Source organism: Salarias fasciatus, chromosome 19 (assembly GCF_902148845.1).
Source record: "Salarias fasciatus chromosome 19, fSalaFa1.1, whole genome shotgun sequence".
Lineage (NCBI taxonomy): Eukaryota > Metazoa > Chordata > Actinopteri > Blenniiformes > Blenniidae > Salarias > Salarias fasciatus.
The window spans coordinates 17,430,469-17,455,156 of NC_043763.1; the positions used below are offsets into that span (position 1 = coordinate 17,430,469).

The window sequence follows — 24,688 nt, forward strand, 5'->3', positions numbered from 1 at the left end:
GGTTTAAAGATATCCCAATTTACCCCTCAGTTGCAATTTTTGTCCATTCCTGCAATTTCCTGTGGGGAAAAAAGAACACCTTAAAAGCCACAAATCACATCCAAATTTGGGGGGGAAAAGGCCCCAAAATCACATCCAAAGACTGTGAGATGTTAGAGGAATGGAAATACTTTTTGAGCTCACAGTGACAAGGACTGCCTTCTTCTTTGGGTTCTTTAAGTCATTATTTTACATTTCTGTATTTACAAGGTAATTTCAAGATGTATCATAGTCACCATTTTTAGCTTGTATAAACATTGAAAAAATATTAATTCACTGATAAATTTGTATAGAAACTGAATCTGTTAAATTATTATTTTATTTGAACTCAGTTTCACAAAAAGGGAAAAACAGAAAGAAACTTCTATTACTTAGTGGTAAAATGCTCAAGCTGCGAGGTCAGAGCTGTCACTGTGCAGAAAAATGTAGTCTGGTGTAAGCGTGGCCGCTTGATTGATTCAGAAACTGTGCATCGATCTATCATCTGACGTCAGCCACAGTGAGTTCTGCAGCACAGTCACTGTCACATCCACCATGCAGCGGAGAAAATGTCTGTGGGAACAGTCAGTAAAAGGGCGTGTTTTCTAAACAGCTGGATGACAGCTGGACACCGGTGGGATGTTGAATCATCACTTACAGAGTGACATCCCACCCAGCTGGACGTCAGGAAGGGGCAGCAGAGTTTGGGGAAGCTGGTTGTGCCTTCGAGTGATGTGGAAAGGCCTCCAGGGTCTGATGTGAACCCGATTCACACAAGTCTACAGACTGGCACAACCAAAGTTATGGCTCAACCATGTTTGAGATGAGTCAGGGGAGAGAGCCAGACAGAAAAGGAAAATCTACCTTAATTCATCCCCTGGTGTCCCACAGGGCTCAGTGATCGGGCCACTATCACTTGGCCTTCACATGATATTTATGCTTCCAATACAGTTTTTTTTCCCCTACAAGGTTTTTCATAACGATGAAACTGATCCTTACTTTAGTCAGACGAAGCTCTAGGTCAGTGTTCGCCACGTGGGTGGAGGGATGTCAGTTTGAGACAGGACAAAGAAAGGAAACCACAGACAGTCTCATCTCTCACTACAGCTTGGACGAACCTCATTCTTGCTTTATCTCTTAACTCTATTTGCCTTTACCTAAAATTGCTGGGTTATTTGTTTGTTTGCTTCCTTTTCTTTTAGGAAATTGATTATTGTATCCACAAGGAAAGCATGCTCTTAAATAACCAAATGCATCCTCAAGGTCAACAGATGTCCCTGTAACATCACAGTATATGCTTCAACATATGTGAACATTCACACATGGTCACTGATGCATTCCAATGCCCTGACAGACTGTTGGTTCTGAAACCATCTGAGGTAAACGTATGCCTTCCTGTGGCAGTAAGAGAGTATGAGGTTCCAGTCTTGATGCAACAGCAAACTGAATTACATAAAGACTTTCCAACATGTGCTTGAACCTGTGTGTCTATATTCATCACAGCATAACAGACTCTCAGTTCTCATTTATGTGGGCTTGAAGGTCACACAGATTATTTCCTTCATTCACTCTGGACAAACCAGGATGCACCTAAAGCAGAATCTGTGCTGTGTAAAGTGGTGAGCCTTGACCAGTATTGGCTAGTGATGACTAAAGAGGTCAATATTCTGTTGTAATCAGAGTCAAGTCAACACTCTCAACTTTCAACAAAAACATGTGCTTATAGTGGAACTGAAATATTCTATTAACGTTTACATCCCATTTTTTCCTTATTTCTTAGCTTGTCCTTGTGCTGATGTTGATTTTTTCAACGACTTAAAAAAAAAAAAACAACCTCCCAAGCGTCTGAGAAATTGAGAAACTGTTATTTGCTATTTGTTTCATTGGGTGGTGACGTCCTTTCTACTCCTTCTAATCTACCAAAGAAATTTACTCTTGCATGAAAGATTCATGCATTTATAATGCAATGGTGTCCCCTGTTTATGCTTGCAATCTATGGCCCTGTTTACACAATCTTTTCAAGTGAAAATGGCAATTATCGCTTTCCAGTTGTTCATATTCAAAATGTAACGTATTCAGATGTTATTCCACACCTCTAGAAATGGCACTTTTTGAAAACCTTCCAAGTATACTGTACTTCTGTAACCTACAGAGGTAACAGGGCGATGATAGTTCTGAATTACACACACAGACACACTAAAAAGATCACTTTCTCATGTGCTTACCATAGTCTCCCATATTTTTCCAAAACACACATTTTATCTTTAAAGCTACTTCCAGTTTCTAGTAGTGGGTCCTTGAAGGGGTCACGAAAAGGCAGATCAAAAGAAGCGCAGTTTGTGTGACAGTGCTAGAGCGGATGGCGGAGGGCAGGCGAAGACAAAGACATTGATGCGGGCTGATGGGGTGCTGATGCCAGGTGTCCAGGCCAATTGGGAGAAAAGAATGGTTGGGGCACAGAGGTGTCCCGGCCTGTCTTGTCAATCTGAGGAGAGCTGACAGTGTCCCGACTCACCTGACAGGGGCGTGGAATTGTTAGGAGAGCTCAGATCGTCCTCAGCTACCCAGGAGAAGCTCCAGTACCCCCGAGGAACACCAGCAGCAGTCCTACCATCCTGAGATTCACCTGCAATAACAGATACAGAAAATTTGAGTTTCACAGCAAATACTTGACAAAAAATAGGAGCAGTTCAAACCAAACACAGTGGGCGAAATGACGACAGACCCTTGTCACATCTATACGGCTTCATCTTTGATTTGGCATTCAATTATCACAACAGTGATCGTGTTTGGTTGCAAAAACAAGCCACAAATGCTGGATGCTGTTAAAAACATGTTTATTTTCTTCAAACGCTTCAGGTTTTGGAAAGGACGGTGTGCTACATGGGGACCAAGCAGAACAGGACCATAAAATGCATGACAGCTCGACCAAAACTAAAAAAGCAGGAGATCTTTGTGAGGAATGTGCAAACTACTATAGAGGTTACAGGAAACAAAATGACACTATGTAAGTGTGCATGTCCATGCAAATGCTTTCCTATGTGCATCTCTGTCGAGTTACCCACAGTAAAAATGTTAGGTTTCTTAATAAAATGCATTTTTTTCATGATATTTGTGAGGATTTGTGATAGAATCGTGTGATGTTCATTGTAACTTGAGTCATGCAAACCTCACACCGAGGCTCCATTTACTTGTTAATTCAGCTGACTCATGGCCTCACTTGATTTATTACCTTTGGTACATGCTGTTGGCTTGCACATTTTTAAATCACTCATTACAATGCAAAGCCTTTCTTGCAGGTGGCTTTACTGTCTAATAGATGAGGAAAAAGCACATGAAAATCTTGACGGGGCCTTCATCTCTGTGGAGAGTGACGAAGTGATAGTCAAGCCATAGCTGAAGTTACTGCAATAATGCTGAGGAAAAGACAGTCATTTCACTGGGCTGCTAAAAGTTTGAGGAACATCATAATGATCTTTGGTATTTCTAAGTCAATGACGCATTTACAGTATTGGTCCTGATGATCAATGGCTAAAAAGCTGAGCAGTGACACAATGCACTTGAGTCATAGTTAAAAAGTCCGAGGGGCCATATGAATTGGTTATTGGATATCAATAGCTTGAATAATTACCTGAAGGCTGGTTTGTCTAATTTTGTTTGACTCTGTCCTCACCTTCCAAACTCGAAGACTAATTATCACGGGATCGAACTGAAGTCTGATACTGTAAAGTGCATGCGACAACTTTCTCTTCTACTTCTTGCTCCTCTGCAAGCTGCCCGCACGCACACATCCTTCTCACTTTGTCCTTAGTCCACGGATAATTACTACACAGTCACAGGCCAACACACCGCTGCTCAGAGAGGAGACTCTTGCATAAATCCAGCAGTCATTTCCAATGAGCCTTAAAGAGCGAATGATTGTGAATGCTGCCTTTCATGGCACTGAGCAGGGCATGTGTTGGTTTTGGCCAAAGAAGACAGAAGCAATGTTCAAGATTTATTATTAGATTTATTATTTACCCTCATGACTTTCAATGACATGTGGAACAGATATTCATCGGATGATGATAAATGTTAAATTTTCAGCAACTTACAGAGTTTATTGTTAGGCTTTCCAACTTGCAACCAACTGGTCGTACTGACAGTCCAACTACTCTATCAAGCAATGCGTTGTTGGTATTCTGCAAAATCCCAGGAAATCAAGCAGTTATCATCATCACAAATACAACAAATGGATTTGCCCTTCTTCCTCTTTGTTTTTTGGTCAAGCTTGACCCACAGGATCCGACCGGGCCAAAAACAGTGAGTGTTGCGAGAACTGACTGCCTGATAGCTGTACCTTCTGAGGAAATTTCACAAAAAAAACTGTGACTGTGAGATGTTGCGAGCGTTCTGATTGACAGCTGAGGGTTGGAGGAGCTGGCTGACTCAATTGGCTGTCATGGGAGTGCTTTTTGCTTGCTTTTTGTGGGGTGGGTTGGCAATATGTCCTGATATAAACTGATTGTGCCCTTTACTCAAGGAAGAGTTCAAAGGAGCCTGAAGCAGAAATACAGCAGAGTGCCTGCCAATTCACTTACTCTTGTACCTGTTCTTTTCTTTAACTTTGATTGGAAGGGAATTGGTACTGCTTTTGTAGAAATGCAGGTACTATACCACACTGTTGGTACCTATTGAGAAGTAAAGACATGTGTTAACATTGAACATCAACATTAAACGTAGTCGTATTTTCAGAAATAAAATATTCCTTCAATATAAACAGTCAAAATGAGAGTGTTTGTCATATGCATGACACTGTGTGTGTAAAGTCAAGTGCTATTTGACTTTGACTCAAGTAGTATGAAAAACTCCTTCATCCCAACCACAATCAGACTGTAAAATACCAGAAGGACCTGAAGAGTATTATTTTCTAAAGGAGGTTCCCTATTTTACCAAATGATTATTAGTCTGTTTTTAAATACATCTTTTCTTTCAATAAATTGTCTTCACTTTAAAAAAGAAGTTACATCATAACGAACACCCCCCCCCCCAAAAAAAAAAAAAATCAATAATTTCAGTAGAATTATCAAATATCCAATTTACCGATGTATCCGGGCAGCCACTGTAGAGCTTTGTAGCAACTTTGGCAGGCGCTTCAAAGCTTCTTGAGCGAGGCTCAACAAGCTTCACACACCTGGATTTGGGCATTTTATCTCATTCTTCCTGACAGATCCCCTCAAGCTTTTCCATATTGGATGGCAAGAGCGTGTGAAATGCCATCTTCAGGTCTCTCCTAAGATGTTCTGTGGGGGTTTAAATCTGGGCTCTGGCAGGCCCACTTACCGAGAGCACCTCTGAAGCCTCCCAAGCATTATTTTGGCTGCATGCTTTGGGGTCATCGTGATGCTGAGAGCTGAGTGCTGGAACGGCGTCAGATTTCTGCTCTTTGAAGCAGGTTTTCTTAAAGGACCTCTATTGTTTCTCAACATATTAATTCTCTCAGTCCTCCTGAACAGCCTTCCGTCCTCCTCCACTATTCTATACACGTTAGTATAAAGTTGATCCCACCTTGTCCTTGCCTCATGGCATTTGGCATTGATGGGCGCAGCTTTCTGTTTGCCCAGCATAAAGCTGGAAGTTCTGACCAAACAGCTCATTTTTTGTCTCATTACACCAAATATATTTGTTTATTCTTTCTACCTCCAGGCAAGCAGACATACAATGTGACTTTTATTCCGGAGTCGATGCACCTCTCCACTATAAAGCCCTGATTGATGGTGTGTCACTGAGATGATGGTCCTTCTGGCAGGTTCTCCCATTTCTGCAGAGGACTTCTGAAGCAGGCGTTCTTAATCATTTTCCTATCTCAGGCCCCTTGGAAACACGGGACACATTTCTCAAAGAGGACGCCTGCTAACTACTACTATACCTTCCAAAAATGTGTCAGAGCACACCGCGAGTGTTGAACCTTGTTTTTCAAAACATCTATACAGCACTTGTACATGGTTGCTTTGCTGACAGACATTTTCGTCTGCAATGTAGCCTGTGCTTACGAGCATTCAGAGCGGAGAATGATGACTCAGTGAAAGGTAAAGACGGGGTGAGGGGAAAACTTTTTTCTAGGTTCTGAAAGTGAGATCTGAATTCTCCCGGAAAGGGGACGGCCGGAACTTTTCCTTTAACACCTTCTTGAATATTTTGCCAAGCATTTGGCCGTGACATAAACATGGCTGCTTTTTTCTTGCCTCACCTTTTCAATCAGACACTGAAAAGAGGAAAAGAGTGTTTACAGTGCTGAAAAGGAAAGAGGCCCACAACTTCTAACCTGACTATTCCAGGCACTCTTCTCTCAGCACATCACAATTTAACAGCTTCTCCTTTAGTGTCTGCCTACTGGGGCTTCCTGATGAGACACCCTACTTGTTTGATCACTATTCACTTGTTCTGGGCGGTGAACCTCAATTTCTCAGAACTGTTTCTATTTTTAGGCATCAATTTAATCTAATGGCTCCAACCCATTATTCCAAAAAGAGGTTGTGAACAGCCAAAACATGGCGATCTGTTCAGGGTGTGTCTTCAGTTCATCCAGTGGTAAAGGCTCGAGGGCCCTTAAACCCCACAGTGGGTAAAGCTAAGTATAGAAAGTCAAAAAAAATGGATGGATTATAGAGAAGTGAAATGCTAGTGGACATGTCCACTTTCACAAACATACAGCAAGAGTAATTTTTACATCAGGGATGAAGGCAAAGTCCATGGTGGTGCTTTCCAAGGAAATTTTGGACCATAAATTGGGAACTGCAGCTTCAGTAGACTTAGGCTGAATCCCATTTCACCCCTTAGCCCTTCCCCTTGGCCCTTCCCCTTAGCCCTCCGCCTATGAAACGGAGTGCTAAGGGGTAGGGGAGAAAGTCAACCCCTCCGAATTGGGACACCCCTCCGACAATCGCGTACGTCATCAGTGGTCGCCGCTGCCGATGACGTAGGCAGATGCGACAATTATCTGCCGAAGAAGAATGTTTTTCTTACATTTTAAAACTTTATTAATTGACAAAATACTGACATTTATGAACGTCTTTCGTTGCGGACGCCGCCATCTTGCCGATCTTGGAAGGCTTTCTGAGAAATCTGTCATCCAGTGGCGATGGTGGCGAGGGGCGCTTGTTTTGTTCGCCTGGACCGTGGGGTTAGTTCACTTCCGCATTGGCGGGGGCGCTCGTTTCCCACCCGCGCATTCCAGGCGGGCCGTGTTGAAGAAACCAGTTTATTGAAAATAATCGTCTATCTGTTGTGTTTGGAATGCGCCTGGAATGCGCGGGTGTGGAAACGATCACTCCAGTCAATGCGGAAGTGAATTAACCCCGCCCGCCAGGCATGATCTAGGCTGAAAGAACAAGCGCCCCTCGCCATCGGCCGATACCCCTCCGTTTGGAGTGTGCCTCTCGAGAATCTCCTTTTGGAGGGGTGACTGGCCCTCTTTCTTGGCCCTACCCCTCCGTCATAATGACAATTGGGACACTCCTACCCCTCCACGTGAACGCGCAAAACGAGGGGTAGGGCCAAGGGGAAGGGCTAAGGGGTGAAATGGGATTCAGCCTTACTGTCTTTATTGGCTGGCACAAGAGACAAGCTTTCAGTCTAGCTTCTGCTCTCAACTAAGCTAATTTGATCATTGCCATCATGTTTTTTTTTTTTTTTAATGTTTATTTTGTTTTTCCCATCATGACTGGAGTTTTTGGAGTTCAAAATACATAATTATATTTATCTAAACTGATATCCTATATTTGCAATGATAAAACAAGTTGATGGGACTACTGATGTGAAATACTACTTCAACTGTGTAACCTTTATGCAGAACTCGCTATTAAGATACTTTCAATTTACTGACAAAAAAAGAAGACTTATCACATCACAGTTAGGGCTTTATTTTAAACTTTAGGAATCCCAGGTGCTCAGCAGATTAATTGATAAACTTAAACAAACCTAATCATGGTCTCAGTCACTCAAAAGCATGAACTTTTGGTTTCAAATAACTCGGTTGTATTGTTTCAAAATGCAGTGAAATCCTCCCCCAATAAAACGGTTGCCTGGAACACAAGGAAGAGACAAATAAATAAAATTGCCAGGTGAGGAGAGGAACAAATACTTCTTGAGTGGACAGTACTATACATGATGTATGTGGTGCTTTAGGCCTTTGTTTCAAGGGAGTGCAATGGCCCAGAAATGCAGGCACTTACCCATAAAGAGTGGTGGCAGGGGGGGGCCGAGCGCAGGGAGATATGTGGAAAGGGCTGTGGCCTTCACTGAGATCCCAGCCTTCCCTAAGTGGTTGAACTCAGACTAAATGGCACTTCTAATATGCTCGGAGATTGGATCGTCTTTGAGAAGATTGTCCTTAACGAAGGCATTTGGAAAAAATGTCATGAAACGCAACTGGAGTATTAACCAGTTACCGCTAATTAAAAGGGAAATGAGGAAGCCACCCCTTATATCCTGCTGGAAATTCATACACCTTGGTTCTCCCCATCACGATTGTCCTCTTCTTTTTTACCCATTAATTAAAGATTTACCTAGGGATACATACATTACTGCCTAAATAAATTGATTACCTGTCCAGCCCAGTGACGCGTCATTAAATGCCCGTCAAAGTCTGCCAACGCCACATCAGGCAGCTGAGGCCTGGAATTGGCTGCTCTCTCCCTGCTACAAAAGACTGCATTGATTTCCATCAGAGAGGCCCTCATGCTCACTAAGCACTCTGACTTTCATTAAAACCATCTCAGAATTCCACACACGTCGCTTCCACAGCATTTGAAACTGCCCACATGCGAGTCCGTCCTGGTATACGCTCCCTACCTGATCCGCCGGCAGAGCACGGGCACGGCTACTACGACTCCGATCAAACTGTCTGAGCAACGCTCTGCTGCGTCAGGAAATCGTTCATTGATGTCCTGACATGAATAATGATCACATTTTTTTGAAGGCTGAAGTCTCATTCAAACCACCAGCAGCAGAGGTTACGCAGGGTAAAATTAGGGTGGCAGCTGGAAAGGGGTCTTGTTGAAGTATCAGGTGTTGGGGTTTGTTTGAATCCCAATAAAATCTCAACCAGCTGTATTTTCAAACAAATACGTAGTTGTGTCCATCAGCGCCATTATTTGCATGTTTTGTGCAAATTGTACCAACTGCGTTATATTGCAGATCTCCTCTTTATCGTGCAAAACTGGAAATGTTGAATTAATGCTTAACCACTGTATTTAGAGTAACACAAAAGCAATCATGAACAAAACAAACAAAAACAATCAGAGAGAGAAATTGCTGTTATGGGTTCTTACTGACACATACCTGAGGTAAAAATCATATATAAAAAAAGTTGTTTTCCCATCACTATGGAATTCCTAAAGCAGTAATGTAGTTGAAATGACTTTGAAACTACTTAAATAAGAGCCGACACTGGGTAGTAAAGTTTAAAAACAAATTCGTAGGAGAAGCTGTCACTGATAAAATCTTAGTGTTTCATTAAATTCTCCAGAATGTTAAGAAGAACAGACATTTCTCTTCTTATCAGCTTATGAAGGTGAGTGAAGGTAAACACTAACTGTCCACCTGGATAAGGTCTAATGCTGAAGGAAGTGATCTATTGTTGCATCACTGAGCAACTTTAATCTGCTCATATCTGTTTAAGTAGTCAAGCAATACACCCGACAAACCTCGGTATAAAACGTAAGGGGTCTCATCACTTTGATGGTCCATTGTGGATGTGCAAAACCGCTAAAAAGAAAGGATGTTGAGAAGCAGCATCGAAGTGAAGCTCAGCTCTCATTATTCACAGAAATAAAGACACCGTGGTTTGGACAAAACTTCTATTTGGTAAACATTAACTCTGTTCCAATCAAATTTTTTTTTACTTTCAATTTGAACTCACAATAAAAACCAGCTGCTTCATGTCAAATTATTTTTGGTTTCATAGCTCCAGCGGATTTTTGCTTGTGGCCCCAATTATACGCCGTCGGTACTGAGATGTGGTGAACTTGAATAAAAATTCCCGATGTGATTAACACTGTTTCAAATATCGACTTTGAACTTCAGTCGGACTCAAAAACTAAGTTTACCACGATTCATATCAAAGCGCGCCTTCTTTGAAAAGCTGCACATTTTGTGTTCCTATCATCAACAAATATGACGTGATATGAAAATATACAACAAAAGCAAAGAGTTCAGTCAGCTTAACCCTAAGATTGAGATATATGGTGCCACAAGTAGTACTTTAAATAGAGATTTTGGCTATAGTTGAAAAGAGCAGTGGAGAATCAAAGGCATCAGCATTAACCACTTCCCTTGGATGTTACTGATGCAGCTGCAGTAAATGAGTTGCTAATGTGGTAAAAGTCTGCAGCGAGTGGAGACAGTCTCATAACATATGATGAAACACCGGCTACAGCCGGGTACCGCGTGCCGGCGCGCCGTCAGACGAATGCCTTCCGACAGTACTTAACGGACTCCCCAAGGTAATGCATGTTCGCTCGACATGTGTACCCCAAATCCAGAGCAAGATCAAGCACCGTTTCAGCTCTGAAGATGAACACCGAATGATTTTATCAAAGAGATGGATCACAAGACGTCAGTCTGAAGCTATTATCTCGGGGAAGAAAGGGCTGCGAAATGACAATGAAGATGTCAACTGGGCTTCCCTGATGCTCATTAATGAAAACGATTTTGCTGTTGTACACCGCTGCCCTTCTCCTTTGAAGCTTTTGCCGCGCTAATCAAACGTAATACAACACCTTATGATGGCCAACCCGGTATGAACAAACAATGCGGAACAGTGACTCATTCAGATGTATATTGTGGCGATCTGAGGCTGCAGAAAAAGTTACCGGGTCTCATTCGCCATGCCGTGTAAAACCCTTAATGGCCGTGGGGTGTCTGGTTTAATGACGGCAGCACTAATTTAATTAATTATCTAAGACCCTTCTCGTTTGTGCATGTTTTACAGTGCGTGGCCCGCTGTGACAGACTGCTATTGCTACTGCACAAGTGCAAGTACACTTTGAAAGTGTTCTATTAAATTTAATTTAAGAGTCAGTACGACAACAGAAGCAAGACAGCCGACACATGCCTCATTGCTGATTTATTTTTTTAGGCATTTTTAATAGTTTTTTTTTTTTTCTTAAATTACACATGTGCAGAGATCTTTCAACTGTGAGAGGCGCTGATTTCCCATAGAAAACTGACACCTGCTCAGGGAGAAGATGCAAACTGTGTTTGGCTGGAGTTTTGGCTTTTTAGTTAACTGTTTGCAAATAAACATATTGCCATCGTTTTTACACCTATAGAAATGATTGTATATTGGGTTCACCGATCAAAAGACACATACATGACCTTGTTCTTAGTCTGATCATTCGCTTCCAAAGTGTTGTAGCTGAGTTTATTTGTAGAACGTCAAAGTAAAGCATATTAATTGTATTGATGATTTAGTCGTATTGGAGGGGCAACTGATTTGAAAGGGATTTCGATGCTCAGAGTTGTTTTTATTTTTTTTCCCAGGAACCTCAGGTTTGGCCTAAGTTCCCTTTAGACCTTAGTGAGTTGTTATTAGTTATTAGTTTCCTATTTATCATGCACTCTTTCAACACAGCTGGAATTTATTGTAACCTCTGGGGAGAACTGTAAATAAAAAACACCAGGGAAGGAGCGCTCCAGCCTCCACCACTCGACCATCCATCACAAAACCAAACACAAACAATGGGGATCACACACAAGGCACAAGTAAGCCAAAAAATTCTGTTACAGCTGTTCAAGCATCCAAATAAGTTATGGCCCACACACAATTATCAGCAACTGAAAGAATCATTCGGTCTGGCCGAACAAACAGAAGAGATGAGAGTGCAGTGGACGGTGAAACAGCCAGCTTCCCCGTTCTAATGAAAATAAAATAACACCCCTGAAACTAAACAAAGAAACAGCTATAAAACAGGACTGCCGGGCAATCTGCCCCTAAAAAGAAATCCTTGCACAAAGAAAACAAAGAGGCAGGTGGTGGACAGGCCTGGACTCCATGCTTCATGTCAGCTTCTCCCCTCACACCCACAGCACTCCCACCTTTACAGCTGATCGTTCAGCTGCTCGAGGTGAGGCAGCCACACTGCGGGGAAAGAAAAAAAAGGCAAAAAGGGGGAGGAAGTGTGCAACAGAAACAAAAAAAAACTTTCATTTAATAGTCTGCACATGAAACACATAACACTGTTGCAGAGAAGCTGTGCTGATTGCCGCCTTTGAGGCGCCCGAAAGTGAGTTACCGACGGTCAAACAGGAGCAACTTGTTTATCAGGTGTTTCCTTCAGCATGTGGAGCTCACACATGAAAGGCCAGCCGGTGTCTAGTTTTCAATTCAGTCTCTCTTTTCATCTTTTGAGAATGAAGCGAGAGCCACAAGGCATGTGAACAACACCGAGTTGGAAAGAAAAACGGCAAATTGTCAAGAAGAAGGAAACAATGAAAGTTACCGCAAGTGGTGCAAGTGAGAAGAAAGAAACCGTTGTTGGCCTTCAAAATGAACACGGAATGACCTGATTCCGGTAAATAACTGCCATCAGAATCACAACTGCCACAGAAACAACAGTCAGTGACATTAGCCACAGTCTGGAGAGCACGATGGACCCAACTCATGACCGGCTATCACACTTTAAATCCTCCACAGTGCTTCCAATCAGAAACCTCCAAAAGAACCTCTGTTTTGCAATGTGATGGATGCTGAACGCAAGTTGCCAGTCATCTTCAACACACTGAAAATGTTTACGTGAGACGCTGTTTACAGGATGTTCAAATGAAAACAGAAATTCTGTGAATTGTTGCTTCTGCAAGTGTGCGCTGCTTTTACAGATTTGACCAAAGTGACAAAGACGGACATTTTAAAGCGCGTCCACATCTGCAGCGTACTGTTCTCTGTGTCACGTTAATGGAGCCTTAATGGTTCTAGGTTTGTTCAAAATGATCGGTACTCAGTTGGGGTCAAGTATTCAAAATAAAATAACTAAGCAAAGTGTTTGGAAATAATTAAGTAGGGCTTTTTTTTGTTTTCCTTTTACAGAAAGGGAATAGACAACATTTTTGTGTTTCCTAGACTCCTGTAAGAAAAAGAAAAACGGTTAAATACAAGGGAGAAATAACTCAATCCAGTATTATATTTCTGAACCATGACTGCACAGTTAAAGAAACTCTTTCAGATAAAAGTCGAGCTCCTGTTTCCTTCCACCAACTACAGAGACCATTTTTCAAGAGTGCCAGACAACTACTACTCATCCGATGTTTCTTCAGGAGCTCATTCATAATAAAGGCTGTTTTCTTCCAGAATAAAGGAGTGTGTAAACAGCAGTTTCATTGAGAGGTGATGGTCACTTCAAAAAGTCTTCCTCATCATCAGACCTTCATCTCCAAGTTGTAAATGTTGATGAGGAAATGTTTCCATGCAGTTTCGACACCTTCCAAATAAATGCAGTCATAACTTAGTAAAAAGAAAATGTCACTTCAGGATCAGTGCAGCTGAATTCATGGGTGATGTGCAACATGAACTAAAAAAGCACTACACTGTCATGAAAACAGCATTTTGGCTCCTTTTGTGGCTCTTTACATGCTGTGAACACACTCTGCACGTGAATATGCAAGACTACTTTCACATTAGATTTTTTAGCACAATACAATCAGCTAAAAGTATTTGCTGTTCAGTGGTTAATAATATATGCATAAAATATGTTCTCTTTTCTTCCTTTTGTTACTGCTAAAATGACATCTTTGGATATGTGTGAAATGGAATTCATTATTTAAATGGAATATTAAAATATGATTTTGAAAAAAAAAAAGAAGCATGAAGTACAATTGATGCAATTACGCCTGAGTATATTACGCACAATTTTTATGACTTCTCTCAAGGGCACAGTGCTTTGCAGTTCTCCAGAATCCCGGTTTTAGCTGTCTGATTGCTACATCACACCAGACTCTAATGGACGACTTGTTCTCAAGTTTATGCAGCCATTGATTCATTCGAGTCAGGTGTGATCCTGCAAGGGCACTCAGGGACAAGGACTGAGACGAAAAATACTTTTAAGATTTTATATTTCAAAGAAGAAATCAGCAAAGGTCACAGCTGCAACATCTGATCAAGGCTGTTTTCTTTTTCTTTTCTGATTTCAGACCACAGAGTTCTTAAATTCTTAAACTTGGTACCTTTTAGGGTAAATGGCTTGCAATCCGTTCTTTGAAGACTGACTCTTTGGAAATGTGAGATGCAACAGCAACAGGTCTGAATCACGATCACCTACAAACGCCAACAAACGCCAACCAAAGGGTTCAGCTTATATTGACGCCATCAACCATTCAGAATTTCTAAATCTGAAACATCAGGAATCAACTGAAGTAGGTCCTGGTTGAAATAAATCCAGCGTCTCACACCACATGAGTTTGAGTGCTGCTGAAACTTATTTAAAACTGATAAAAACATAACTAGACTATTGATGTGTCTCGTGAAAAGACACAAAACCTCAGCACCGTGTTGTATTTCGACAGAACGGAAAACAAAAGGAACGATTCAAAAAAATTAATGAAATGTTGCCAAGGTCTTGTTCTGCCGTTTCCGCTAAACGTCTGTATCCTCTGAGCACTGACACTTACTCCGTATTTCAAATGGAAAAGCTCATAAACAAGCAGGCAATGAGGAGATTTACTCCTGTAATCTGCCGTTTGATCTCTCTAACCTACCGTACTCCTGCCCCATCCCGCGCTTGACCATGATGTCAGGCTTCTTGATTCTTACACCATCAAAGCAGCCGCCGAGCAACATGCAGGCTGCTCGTACCCGCCGCCTGTGAGACCGATCAGCTTGTGACTCCTTTATTTCCTCAGAGACGACCAACATGTTGGTGTGCGTGAAGCCGCGTAACGAACTGGCTAGTTGGATATTTCATGTGCATATGAATCATTCATCAAAGCCCTGATTTCAAAGCCCGTGTGAGAGGCCGTAATCACGCAGGTGAAATCACTGTAGTTTCTATTGGATTGCACCGACTTCAGAGACACTTGAGTGGACAATACGAAGGAGAAAATACACAGAGGCTCTGGGAGGGTTTGGGAAGTGTTTTCAGCATCCATTAATTCATATTCGATCCAACTTTATCCATCTCAGGATCACAGGGCTCTGCAGTGGATCTCAGTCAACACACTGAATACACCGTGGACAGAGCACAAGTCAATCACAGAGGGACTGGGCATTGTTAAAGTCGCCAATTCATTTCAGTAGCACACATTTGAAAACTCAGGAAAGGCCATGGTTCAGGCAGAACACGTAACTGAAAGGCCCCAAGCTTTTATGACCACTTTTATGCATGTTTTAGGTAGAGCTTTGAGATGCTTGACTAAATGAACAGAACATTACAAATATAATGTATTATTATTAGAGGTCAGGATGGGATTGGAAACAATGTGTCAGGCAAGATTGACTTCAAAATAACTGGTCTGTGCCGATTCAAAGTGGTTTGTATGTTTTCTTCAATACAAAATATTGGTCAAACTATAATTTCATACTGCTGGGAAGCTGTAAAACTACCATAATGTATTATATATGTTCTTCTATAGGTACAGAGACCCAGCTCTCTGTTCCTTGAGAACTCTGCTAAAAGTGAAAGCTAGAAATACTTATTCCACAAAGTGTGGTTATACTTGTCAGTTTTTTTTTTCTTCAGCAAACATGGATGCAATCATCTGAACTCAGTGTACACGATACTGAGAGACCGAGTGCATTTTATAAACAGGCCACAATCTCCTTTCAAACTGTGGCAATGTCATATTGGATATAGATTGAAATCAGCACCCAGCAAAGTCCAAAGAGCCACACACAGATCGAACGCAATAAGAATGTCCTCCATTCTTCAAAAGCTTGCTATTGTGTAATATTGTTTAAATCCTGCTGCTGTTTGATACCGGTCTTCATTTAACAATGCTGATGGATTGAAGTACTGGAAGTTCTTTAGTGGGGCATTCAGCACATCCATCATTCTGCTCATCATATCTTTTATTCTTTAATAATGTTATTATTAACAGAAACCGAGCCAGACTTAAGGAAATTGAAGACAGGGTTAAACCCACATGCAATTCTGTTCCTCCATTAAGACGGGCCGGATCAGTACAGAGAGAGAACATGCAACGTCATTCATGTGGCTAAAAGATCGGCAACAACATCAGCGCTGTATGAACTGTGTGCGTTCGTTCGCTCCGGAGGGGGGGAGGGAGCCGGCAGGGAGAACGGCGGGCTGAGCGAGCCTGTTCCTGACTGCTCACAGATCAATCCACAGCGGCGACGGCTGCTGATGCGACATGCGCGTCACATCAAAGCGAGCCAGCAGACTGAGGACAGTCAGAGCGATGCCACTCATGTTGCTCACCAGCTACTGGAAACGGCAAGGCTCTCGTACGGCGGAGCGGCGCATCGAGAACAGTCAACTCAGTCGCAAACGATCGAGAAAGCTTCAGTCAAACTGCGCGGTCAAATCAGGTGTGTACCTGATATAGAAGACATACGTCTTGCACCTTTGATACCAACATCACATTTAAGCAGGATGGTAAATAACATGTTTATCTGTGCAGAGGCAAAGTCAGAATTTTTTTCATCACGGCTTCCGACAAGTTCGACGAGTGAGTGAAATTGAATTACCAGAATAGTTTGGGAAAAATCAAATGTCAAAAAGGCCTTCTGGGACAGATGCTGATGTCTCTGCTGCAACTCACGGATCAAGTGAGAAGAAACATCAGTGAAAACGAGACCCTCAACACACCCCTCAGCCAACTGGCCTGCCACTGACAGCCCCTCTGAAGTGCAGCAATGTGAAGCCACTAATCAAATCCTGTCCCACAGTGACCAAAGACTTGCTGCCTGTCTCCATTTTTTTTTTTTTTTTTTTTTTTTTTCCTCCTCCATGTTTTTTTGCTCCTGTGAGTTTCTGCAATGTCGCGGCTGTGTCGCATGTATCCTGCACCGGGCTCCACTAACAAAAACAATCCATCAAGAAAGAGCCGCCGCGGTATGAAAGTGGACATGATTTAGCGGAGCGCCTCCCCACACCCACCTGTAATCACCGGAGTTAATGTAATGTGGGCAGGCTTTTAAAAACTGAGACGCTACTCCATAAATCTGGCCTCACTCTTAACCTGCCAGCTCCGCTTTCTCCTGTTTGCACCAGTAAACACACACACACACACACAGACACACACTGATATCCAGTCAGTCCATCTGGCTGCCTCTTCACACCAGCAGCCTCTCCGTGAAATCCGACTCTTACCTGCTCTTTATTCTGTGAGATTCCCCCTCCACTCCAGCAAGGACAGCCACAACTAGTAAATCATCCCTGCCGCCTCTCGTCCATTCGTCCCCAGACGTTTCTTCACTGCAGCTTTGTTGGAGTGGGTGTCCTACTCTGTCTTCTTGACACTTTGAAACATGTTTACTTCATGTTGATTTGACTTTTGGAATTTATTCCGCTAAAAATGCAAGATAGCGATGTAACGCTGATGCAATACGTGCACGCTCCGCTGCCTTGAGCCTGCCGCTCTGGGCCCCTGTAAACATTTACACAGCACTAGTAATGTGTAGCAGGTGTTAAACAGCAGCATGATCAAGGAATCATTGAAAAAAATGATCATTAAGGCAAGAAATGTTACTGTCCTGTTAGATTATTCACCGTTTTCCTGCATACCAATACAGTCATCTTATTTCAGACCCTTCCTTAATTGCAGAGCTTGTCCTCTCCCGCCAAAATATATTGATCTAAGGATGTGATTTCTGATGTCTGGACGTCCGAGTTCATTAATGAATGCAGATGATTTTTGAGCCGATGACACAGTGACGGCGGATGTGTTCTTTTGTTGCTTTATTTATTGGGCTGTAATGGAAAAATGGCAAAAGGCGCCGGTGCAATACCGTGAGCTGCTGAGAAATGCTCGCCATTAAAAATCATCCATCAAGACGTGCAGCTATGCACTCTGAATACTCCTTGAACCAGTTCAATCTGCTCATTAACACCGGTCAATGCAGCTTCTCAACGCTTATTCAAGCAGGTGGAGTACGGCAGCGTCTGCATTTCTTCCTGTTTGATAGTTTAATTGCTGTACCAACACATTATTAAATTGTTCCTGTTAAACATTGAGCAGTTTTGTAACCTGTGGCAAAAGATTTTAGCAAGTCACATTTTGAGCGATTTCTCCAGTTCAGATTGGTGGACATGTGTGGTATTTCAGTGGATTTCTTTCGAAGGGTTAACCTGAGATGTGAAACTCTTTCGAAAGGGTATTTAAGAAGGCTTCCTGTCACTTCAATACATTGATTTACAAAGCTCTGAATTTTTGATCTTCGCTCATGTGATAAGCCTTCGAGGTCAACCGGAATCAAACTCTCTCTCCCCTGAGCCTGACCGCACCAAGAAAAAGTTGCTTTTCGTTTTGATGCGTCGAATATTGTGAAGAAGCTCCCAGAGAACCAGAGGGGCGCTGAAACTCAGAGTTCTTTTTAAATCAAGGGTGAAAACCTTTCTCCTGCAGTTTTTCACAGAAGTATTCATTTCATACTGCTCTTTAACTCATGGATTCGAATCACTTGCCAGATAAAGATGTTTTTACGTTGTATTTTTCTTATTTTTTACTGTTCGAATTTTCCCTCACTCCATGTTTGTTGATATAAAAGTCTTTCAATTGCATTTTTGCAAAATCTGCTAAATAAAATATGTTGTCTTCTTTTGTCTCTCATATCTCGAGAGGACCCGTCAGCATCTATCACTTCATTTGCTGCCTTCAGCAGTTCAGTACAACATTGCAGGCTCCTGATGTTCCTCCTGATGCCTCCTGACTGAGTACAACAATAAAGAGTTGCATGAGTTTATTCAATAAGGGTTAGCTGGAAAAACAGAAGGACTCCAGCTGGACTGAGAGTCATGCAACTCTGGAGACCCTCTTCGTAACCGAACCTTTTACCAGAATCCTCGACACAACCTGAAAAAACTTTAGTGTAAATGGCGCCAAATCAAGTTAGATGTAGAGGTTCACAAATTAGCATGTTTAATAAATGAAATACTCAAAATTCAATCAAATTTCTGGCAGTATTTTTTTTTAAATTTTTTTTTTTTTAATATTTTTATTGTCACTACATGCCATATTACATTTTGAAAAAGTAATCTGTCTCATGAACAAACACCTTGCTTTTTGTGAAATGTTTCACTTCTTTTTCATTATTGATTCACAACCTGGAGGAATTTTTTTTGGCATCAAGTTATTTTTTTTTCCCTTCAAAGTCTTATGTGCTCAACTTTAGTCATTTTGTATTGGGCTCGTACCTCCTGCTGCTCTGCTATTCACCATGGATAAGTGATTCTCAGTGGATGATTGTTCTGTTCTTTGAGCCGAGGGGGAGAAAGAAAAAAAGGGCAATAATGGGAAACCCGGTTTTTATCTCTATTTGGTGCAATTCCCTGATATTGCCAGTTTTGTTGACAACAGGTGGCGGCTGTTCGGCGGCATTGACAAGAGAGAAGGTTTCTGTAGAACAGCTATATAAAACTCTTATCGTGAAGCTCTGTCCACTGTGATTAAAAACCCCTGATGCACAGGCCTGGCGTATGGTCAGCTGAAAACCAGCAGCCCACTGGGCTTGCGGCACGTCGGAGAGAGAACAAAAAAAAAAAAAAAAAAAACTAGTTTGATTTGGTGAAGGCAAGTCACCTTTCAAAACTATAGCTTGAATCAAGAAGGCATTCATGGACTGAGCAATCATCTGAGAAAAACGCAGCACTGCCTTCACCTGATCGTGAAAATAAGTCGCCCGTGATACTGCAGACTATTCAGACTAAACTACACCGAAGGTCTGCCTGAGCTGCTGCTGTTCCAGCTTGTGCGACCTGCTGCAGAAGGGTTGGACTGCAAAGTGGCACAGAGGAGGCTGAAGCACCGCGGTCGCTGGATACATGGGAGGCAGGCTGACCTGCGGATCAGGCTCTGCAGAACCGCTGCCTTGCGGTTTCACGTTATATTCCAGATTTATGCAAACATCCTCGCGGTCCTGGCCTGCTGAGGAGGTCTAGTCTGAGCACCGTTCTTGCTGATCTGAGTGGGAGTGTGTGTGTGTGATGTGTGTCAGGAGACTGGCGGATGTGGCTCTGCTGGAGAACTGTGTGTGTTCTGATACATCTCCAAGTTCACACTGAGAATCAAATTTGTGAAAAAATAAAAATAAAAAAAATTTCAAATTGAAACATGGTGGCATAAAATTGGAATATACATTGGAATGAAAGGTTTCTTGGTTGCTTAGATTGATATTAGACGTTGCTGCAGCCAGTCCTGTTGCGATGTGTCACACAAGCGTAGAGCAAGTAAGACTTTTCAGGTTTTGACTTTCGCCCCAGGGCACCGTATCTTTTCAGGCTGTAGAAATCTGAACCTAGGAGGGGAAGAGGTTTGCCTTCAGGAAACAAAAAAAAAAAAAAAAGTCAAGCAACACTTATTTCTTATTGTCAAATACAAGCTCAATAAAGAGAGCAACATCATTTAAGGAAGGTCCACAATTAGCATCCGTTTGATTGTTGATTGATTGTTCTCATTTTCTGTCCATATTCTCAAAGCAAAGGGAGGAAGATGGAAAAGTACTTGAAGCAAAAATCATCCATTCAAAAACCCGGATCTGTGTCCGCAACACACTCCCAATTCAACTGAACCACAGCAGGAAGACTTTATCTTAATTTTGGGAGCCAAAGCTAATGCTATCTTCAGTACTCAGTCCATTTATCTCACTCAGCAGCGGCTTAAACTGCCACAAATTCACTACCACTTTACATATTTTTTTTTATTGTACAACTGATTACTTTGAGGAGTGGTGGAACCACAGCCACACCATTTTCATTCTTCCGTCTTTTTTGTCCAAGCACCACATTGGCTTTACAAAACTTTTTTTTTTTTTTAAACCTCGCAATTTCTCAGAAAAATCTCCAAACATAAAAAAAAAAAAAAAAAACAACACTTTTTTTTGGGCCATTGAGAGAGAAAATTACACAGTATTACACTTATATGTGTGTTAGGAAAGACTGTTTAGAAATATGAGTCAATCTGAAATTTGAGGAACTGCAGGAATAAGAAGTAACTGCAGTGAGATTTTTCAGGGGTTCACCTCATGTCTCATCTGACACAGTCTAATCGTAACCATTAAAAGCGCAGAATTATCTCACAGCATAAGTATATTTTATTTCATTCTATGTCCACACTTTGCCCAGTTTAAGAATTCAGTAGTGGCCAGCAGCGTTGCAAAAGTTGTTTTCGCTTTTTTAAAAACACTTACATTCCTGCACATTGCATTAATAATGCAAGTACTGAAGGGGATCAATAAAGTATTTCAATAAAACCCCCTGGTTGAAATATTCTTCGATTAACTTCCAGTGTTTCACCAGACCTTGTGAAAACACGCCGGCGATCCGTGCACATGAAGATGACGGTGCTTTGTAGTTTATGAAATAGCTGTTATCAGTGAGCTGATAGCGGTAATCCCGTTTCACGGTCTCTGGGATGAAAAAGTGCCTCGGAGTGCAGACAGCCGCCGTCATTTAGTTCCCACGGCAGCCAGTCGGGGCCAGCCGGGGCCCCAGGTGTGCCGAGGAGCTTGTGACAGGGTCGCACTCGGCGTTCCGACGTGCGCGGCGTGGTTCTGATGCCGCATTCTGCCTCGGTTAACATCGCTGATCGCTCATGTCTGGAGCCTCCAGCTGAGTCGGCGGGGGAACGTTTAGCGTGACCGCCATCGCCGCCGCCGGCCACTCCCTCCCTGTCTGTCCTCCGCTACATTTCTTTTTCTGGTCACAGTTTTCTCGCTCGTTCGAATGCTGCGCGGCTCTATTGAATCCTTCACATCCGACAGTTTCATCTTATGCTTGAGGCACATATTCATGTTTGTCATATTGATCAGATTTTGTCCCACACGGCGTGCGTTTTTCAATAAGCTCTCCTCCAAAGTCAAGAGGATGGAGATTTGCAGCACAACAAACCGGAAAAGCAGAACTAGAGGAAGTCCTCAAATCTGTTTTGTTTCTTGCACCTTACAGAAAAAAAAAAAAAAAAAACTGTAAATAAATAGAGATAATGACATTCAAGCTGTGAATTAATTCAGAATCATTTCTGAAGGAGAGAACAACACACAGCGTGCTGTTTTCAATTAAAAACCCATAAGTAACACCACCATTTAAGTGATTCACCCTCTCACTTCTCCTCCTCCACGAGAGCCTTCTTTTTTTCCCTCTCCAAGGTTTCGCTCCACATAATCAGCTCTTCTACTAATGAGCTATTGTGTTGATTTCCACTCTGCGGTGGTTAAGTGGAGGCTGTTTGGTCAATTGCATCTGCACGGACATTAAGTGAAAGCCAGAACGGCCTGTACAAGAGGGTGTTCTCAGAGGGGAGAACGGCGTAATTAACACGCCGTGACTAATACAGTTCTCGTGTCGCACCTCGCTGTGCTCAAGCCGCTGCAAATATTTGGGTGGGAAACGCTCTCTTTGTAAGAATGAGAATTATTGCAGCTGTCACCAGGCCGCATTAAAAGTTTATTACCATTACCGTTTCCTCCAAAAATTCTGCACAAGTTGTGAGTAGAGCCAGAAAAAAGCCTTTTTTCACAATGTAAAATCACTGCCAGTCAACTTACAACAAAGCTACCTGATATTAAACAGATTATCGATCATTAATAGTTAAAAATCAATTCTTCCTCTTTCAAAGGTCCCCACAGCAAAACTATGACTCACCTGTGCCTTTTATGTATTCACTTGACCTGAATTAACACCCGACAAAAAAATAAAATTGATTGGTTGTAGTTTTTTTTCCCCCACAGTGATAAAAAGCTGTTTGCAAGCATCAATAATGCTGTTATCAAAAACATGAAACTCCCAAGACTACAAGGTGCACGAAGGTTAAAAACAGCACACAGGACATGGAAAGAGCTCCGGGCTGAGCTGGATCAATGTGGAGTGCTGCTTTCAGCCTGTACCGAACAACAAACACCGAACTAAGCTGGACTCCATGGACCAAGGCCGAGCAGGGCAGGACGACTGATAGCGGCACAAAAAAAAGGCAACGAGCGTCAGATATGCATTGCAGCTTCTCTGGGATAAAGATCTATGGAATCATGAAAGCAAGAAAAGGCTCTATGGGAATCCTCTGCCGCGCTTTGAACGCCGCCAAATGAATCGCAGCTATCAAACACGGCGGAGGCACCATCATGCTGGTGGGCTGCTGAAGATGATTAAAACATGTTACGGGGATTGAATGTGCTCTGCATCGTCATGAGCCAACTCTCACCTCCAGCAGCTTCAAAGAAAAGGATGGGATGTTTCACAGCGGCCAGCAATGAGTCCTGACCGGGAAGAGCTGATTTCTGCTCACCAGCACAGTGACAGCAGCAAAGCAAGGCTAAAAAGCTTCTAGACGAAATGTTTAGAGACTAGCTGCACACAAAACCAACATATTAGTGTCCTATAAAATAACTCCAGTTATTTTCTCTCTGTTCCCAACTTAAAACTTAACATATTTACCTAAAAATAAGGTGTAATTATAACAATCAATGCAGGTGTCACAGGCTGTGTGTTTCAGAACATCTGTACTTCCATAATGAGCTCAACTAATTGGCAACATACAATATGCAGCACTGCGCTAATGCTGAATATAGAAACTATGCAGGGATCGCTGCCTTCTACAAATGTCAATATTGACTGGTAGAAAACATGCAGTAGTAAGTACACAGAAGAACAAGTCAAGCTGCGAGAGGTAAATAGCGAAATCTGCATTTGCGGACCACAAAAACAACAGGGAGACTTCAGAAAGTCACAGTCCCAGGCAGACACACTGTGATTCTTAAATGGCCTCCCGCTACGTCTCTCGTTCCTGCGGTTCCCTCCACCCACCTGCTGGCCGGGCGCTGCGTGCAGTAACTCATCAGAGGAGAGACGAAGCGGGGTGAAACGCAATTACCTTGCCTCCATCTGCCGGCGCGTGAGCTCTCCCCCTCCGTATTTGCACACAAACACAAAGGAGGTCACGCTTCTGACCAAAACACACATTATTGCCCGCGGAAGAGCTTCCAGCATGCGCCCCCTGTTTTCTGTCCCCACTCCTTCCTCCCGCCACTCCATTGATTAAAATCTGTCATTGTCGTCGTGGCTGAGTCCACTTGAAACAATCCCCACCGCGTCCGTCACGTCCGCCGCTCCCCGCAAGGCGTCGTGTGAATCACGGCACCTGGCTGCCTGCAGAGCGCAGGCCGAGGCTGCAATCGTGTGTCACCACCGTTCGTTTGACTTAATTAAAGGATGGATTCTGGTGAAAAGGTTCAACTCCGGGAATCAAGAAACCATATGGCAGTGCACCTGGTTTCAACGGGGATTGATTTGAGAGATTTCCTGTTTGTTTACGCCAGTCTGAGCCCGCGGATTCTTATCTGTCTTCAGGGTTTCAAAGAATGTGTGAATTTAAAGATCACCTCTGAATAAGAAGCCGTGACCCAAACCTATCGACACTTTCAACACCGCAAATCTGCCGGACGACACTACAGCTCAGTTTGAACCCGAGAGAAACAAGCTCCATGATGAACCAAGACAACTAACAAGCATCAACACTGAAGAGGGAATAT

At 42.6% G+C, this 24,688-nt stretch overlaps 1 protein-coding gene across 2 annotated transcripts in view; it reads right to left on the reverse strand.

The window, feature by feature from the left end:
• alk (ALK receptor tyrosine kinase) overlaps positions 1–24,688 on the reverse strand; it is a 410,695-nt gene that overhangs the window by 248,946 nt on the left and 137,061 nt on the right. For both annotated transcript variants that reach the window (XM_030117063.1, XM_030117062.1), the window contains exon 2: positions 2,534–2,644. In XM_030117063.1, coding sequence (XP_029972923.1) covers positions 2,534–2,644 — 111 coding nt within the window. The remainder of the gene's footprint in view (positions 1–2,533; positions 2,645–24,688) is intronic.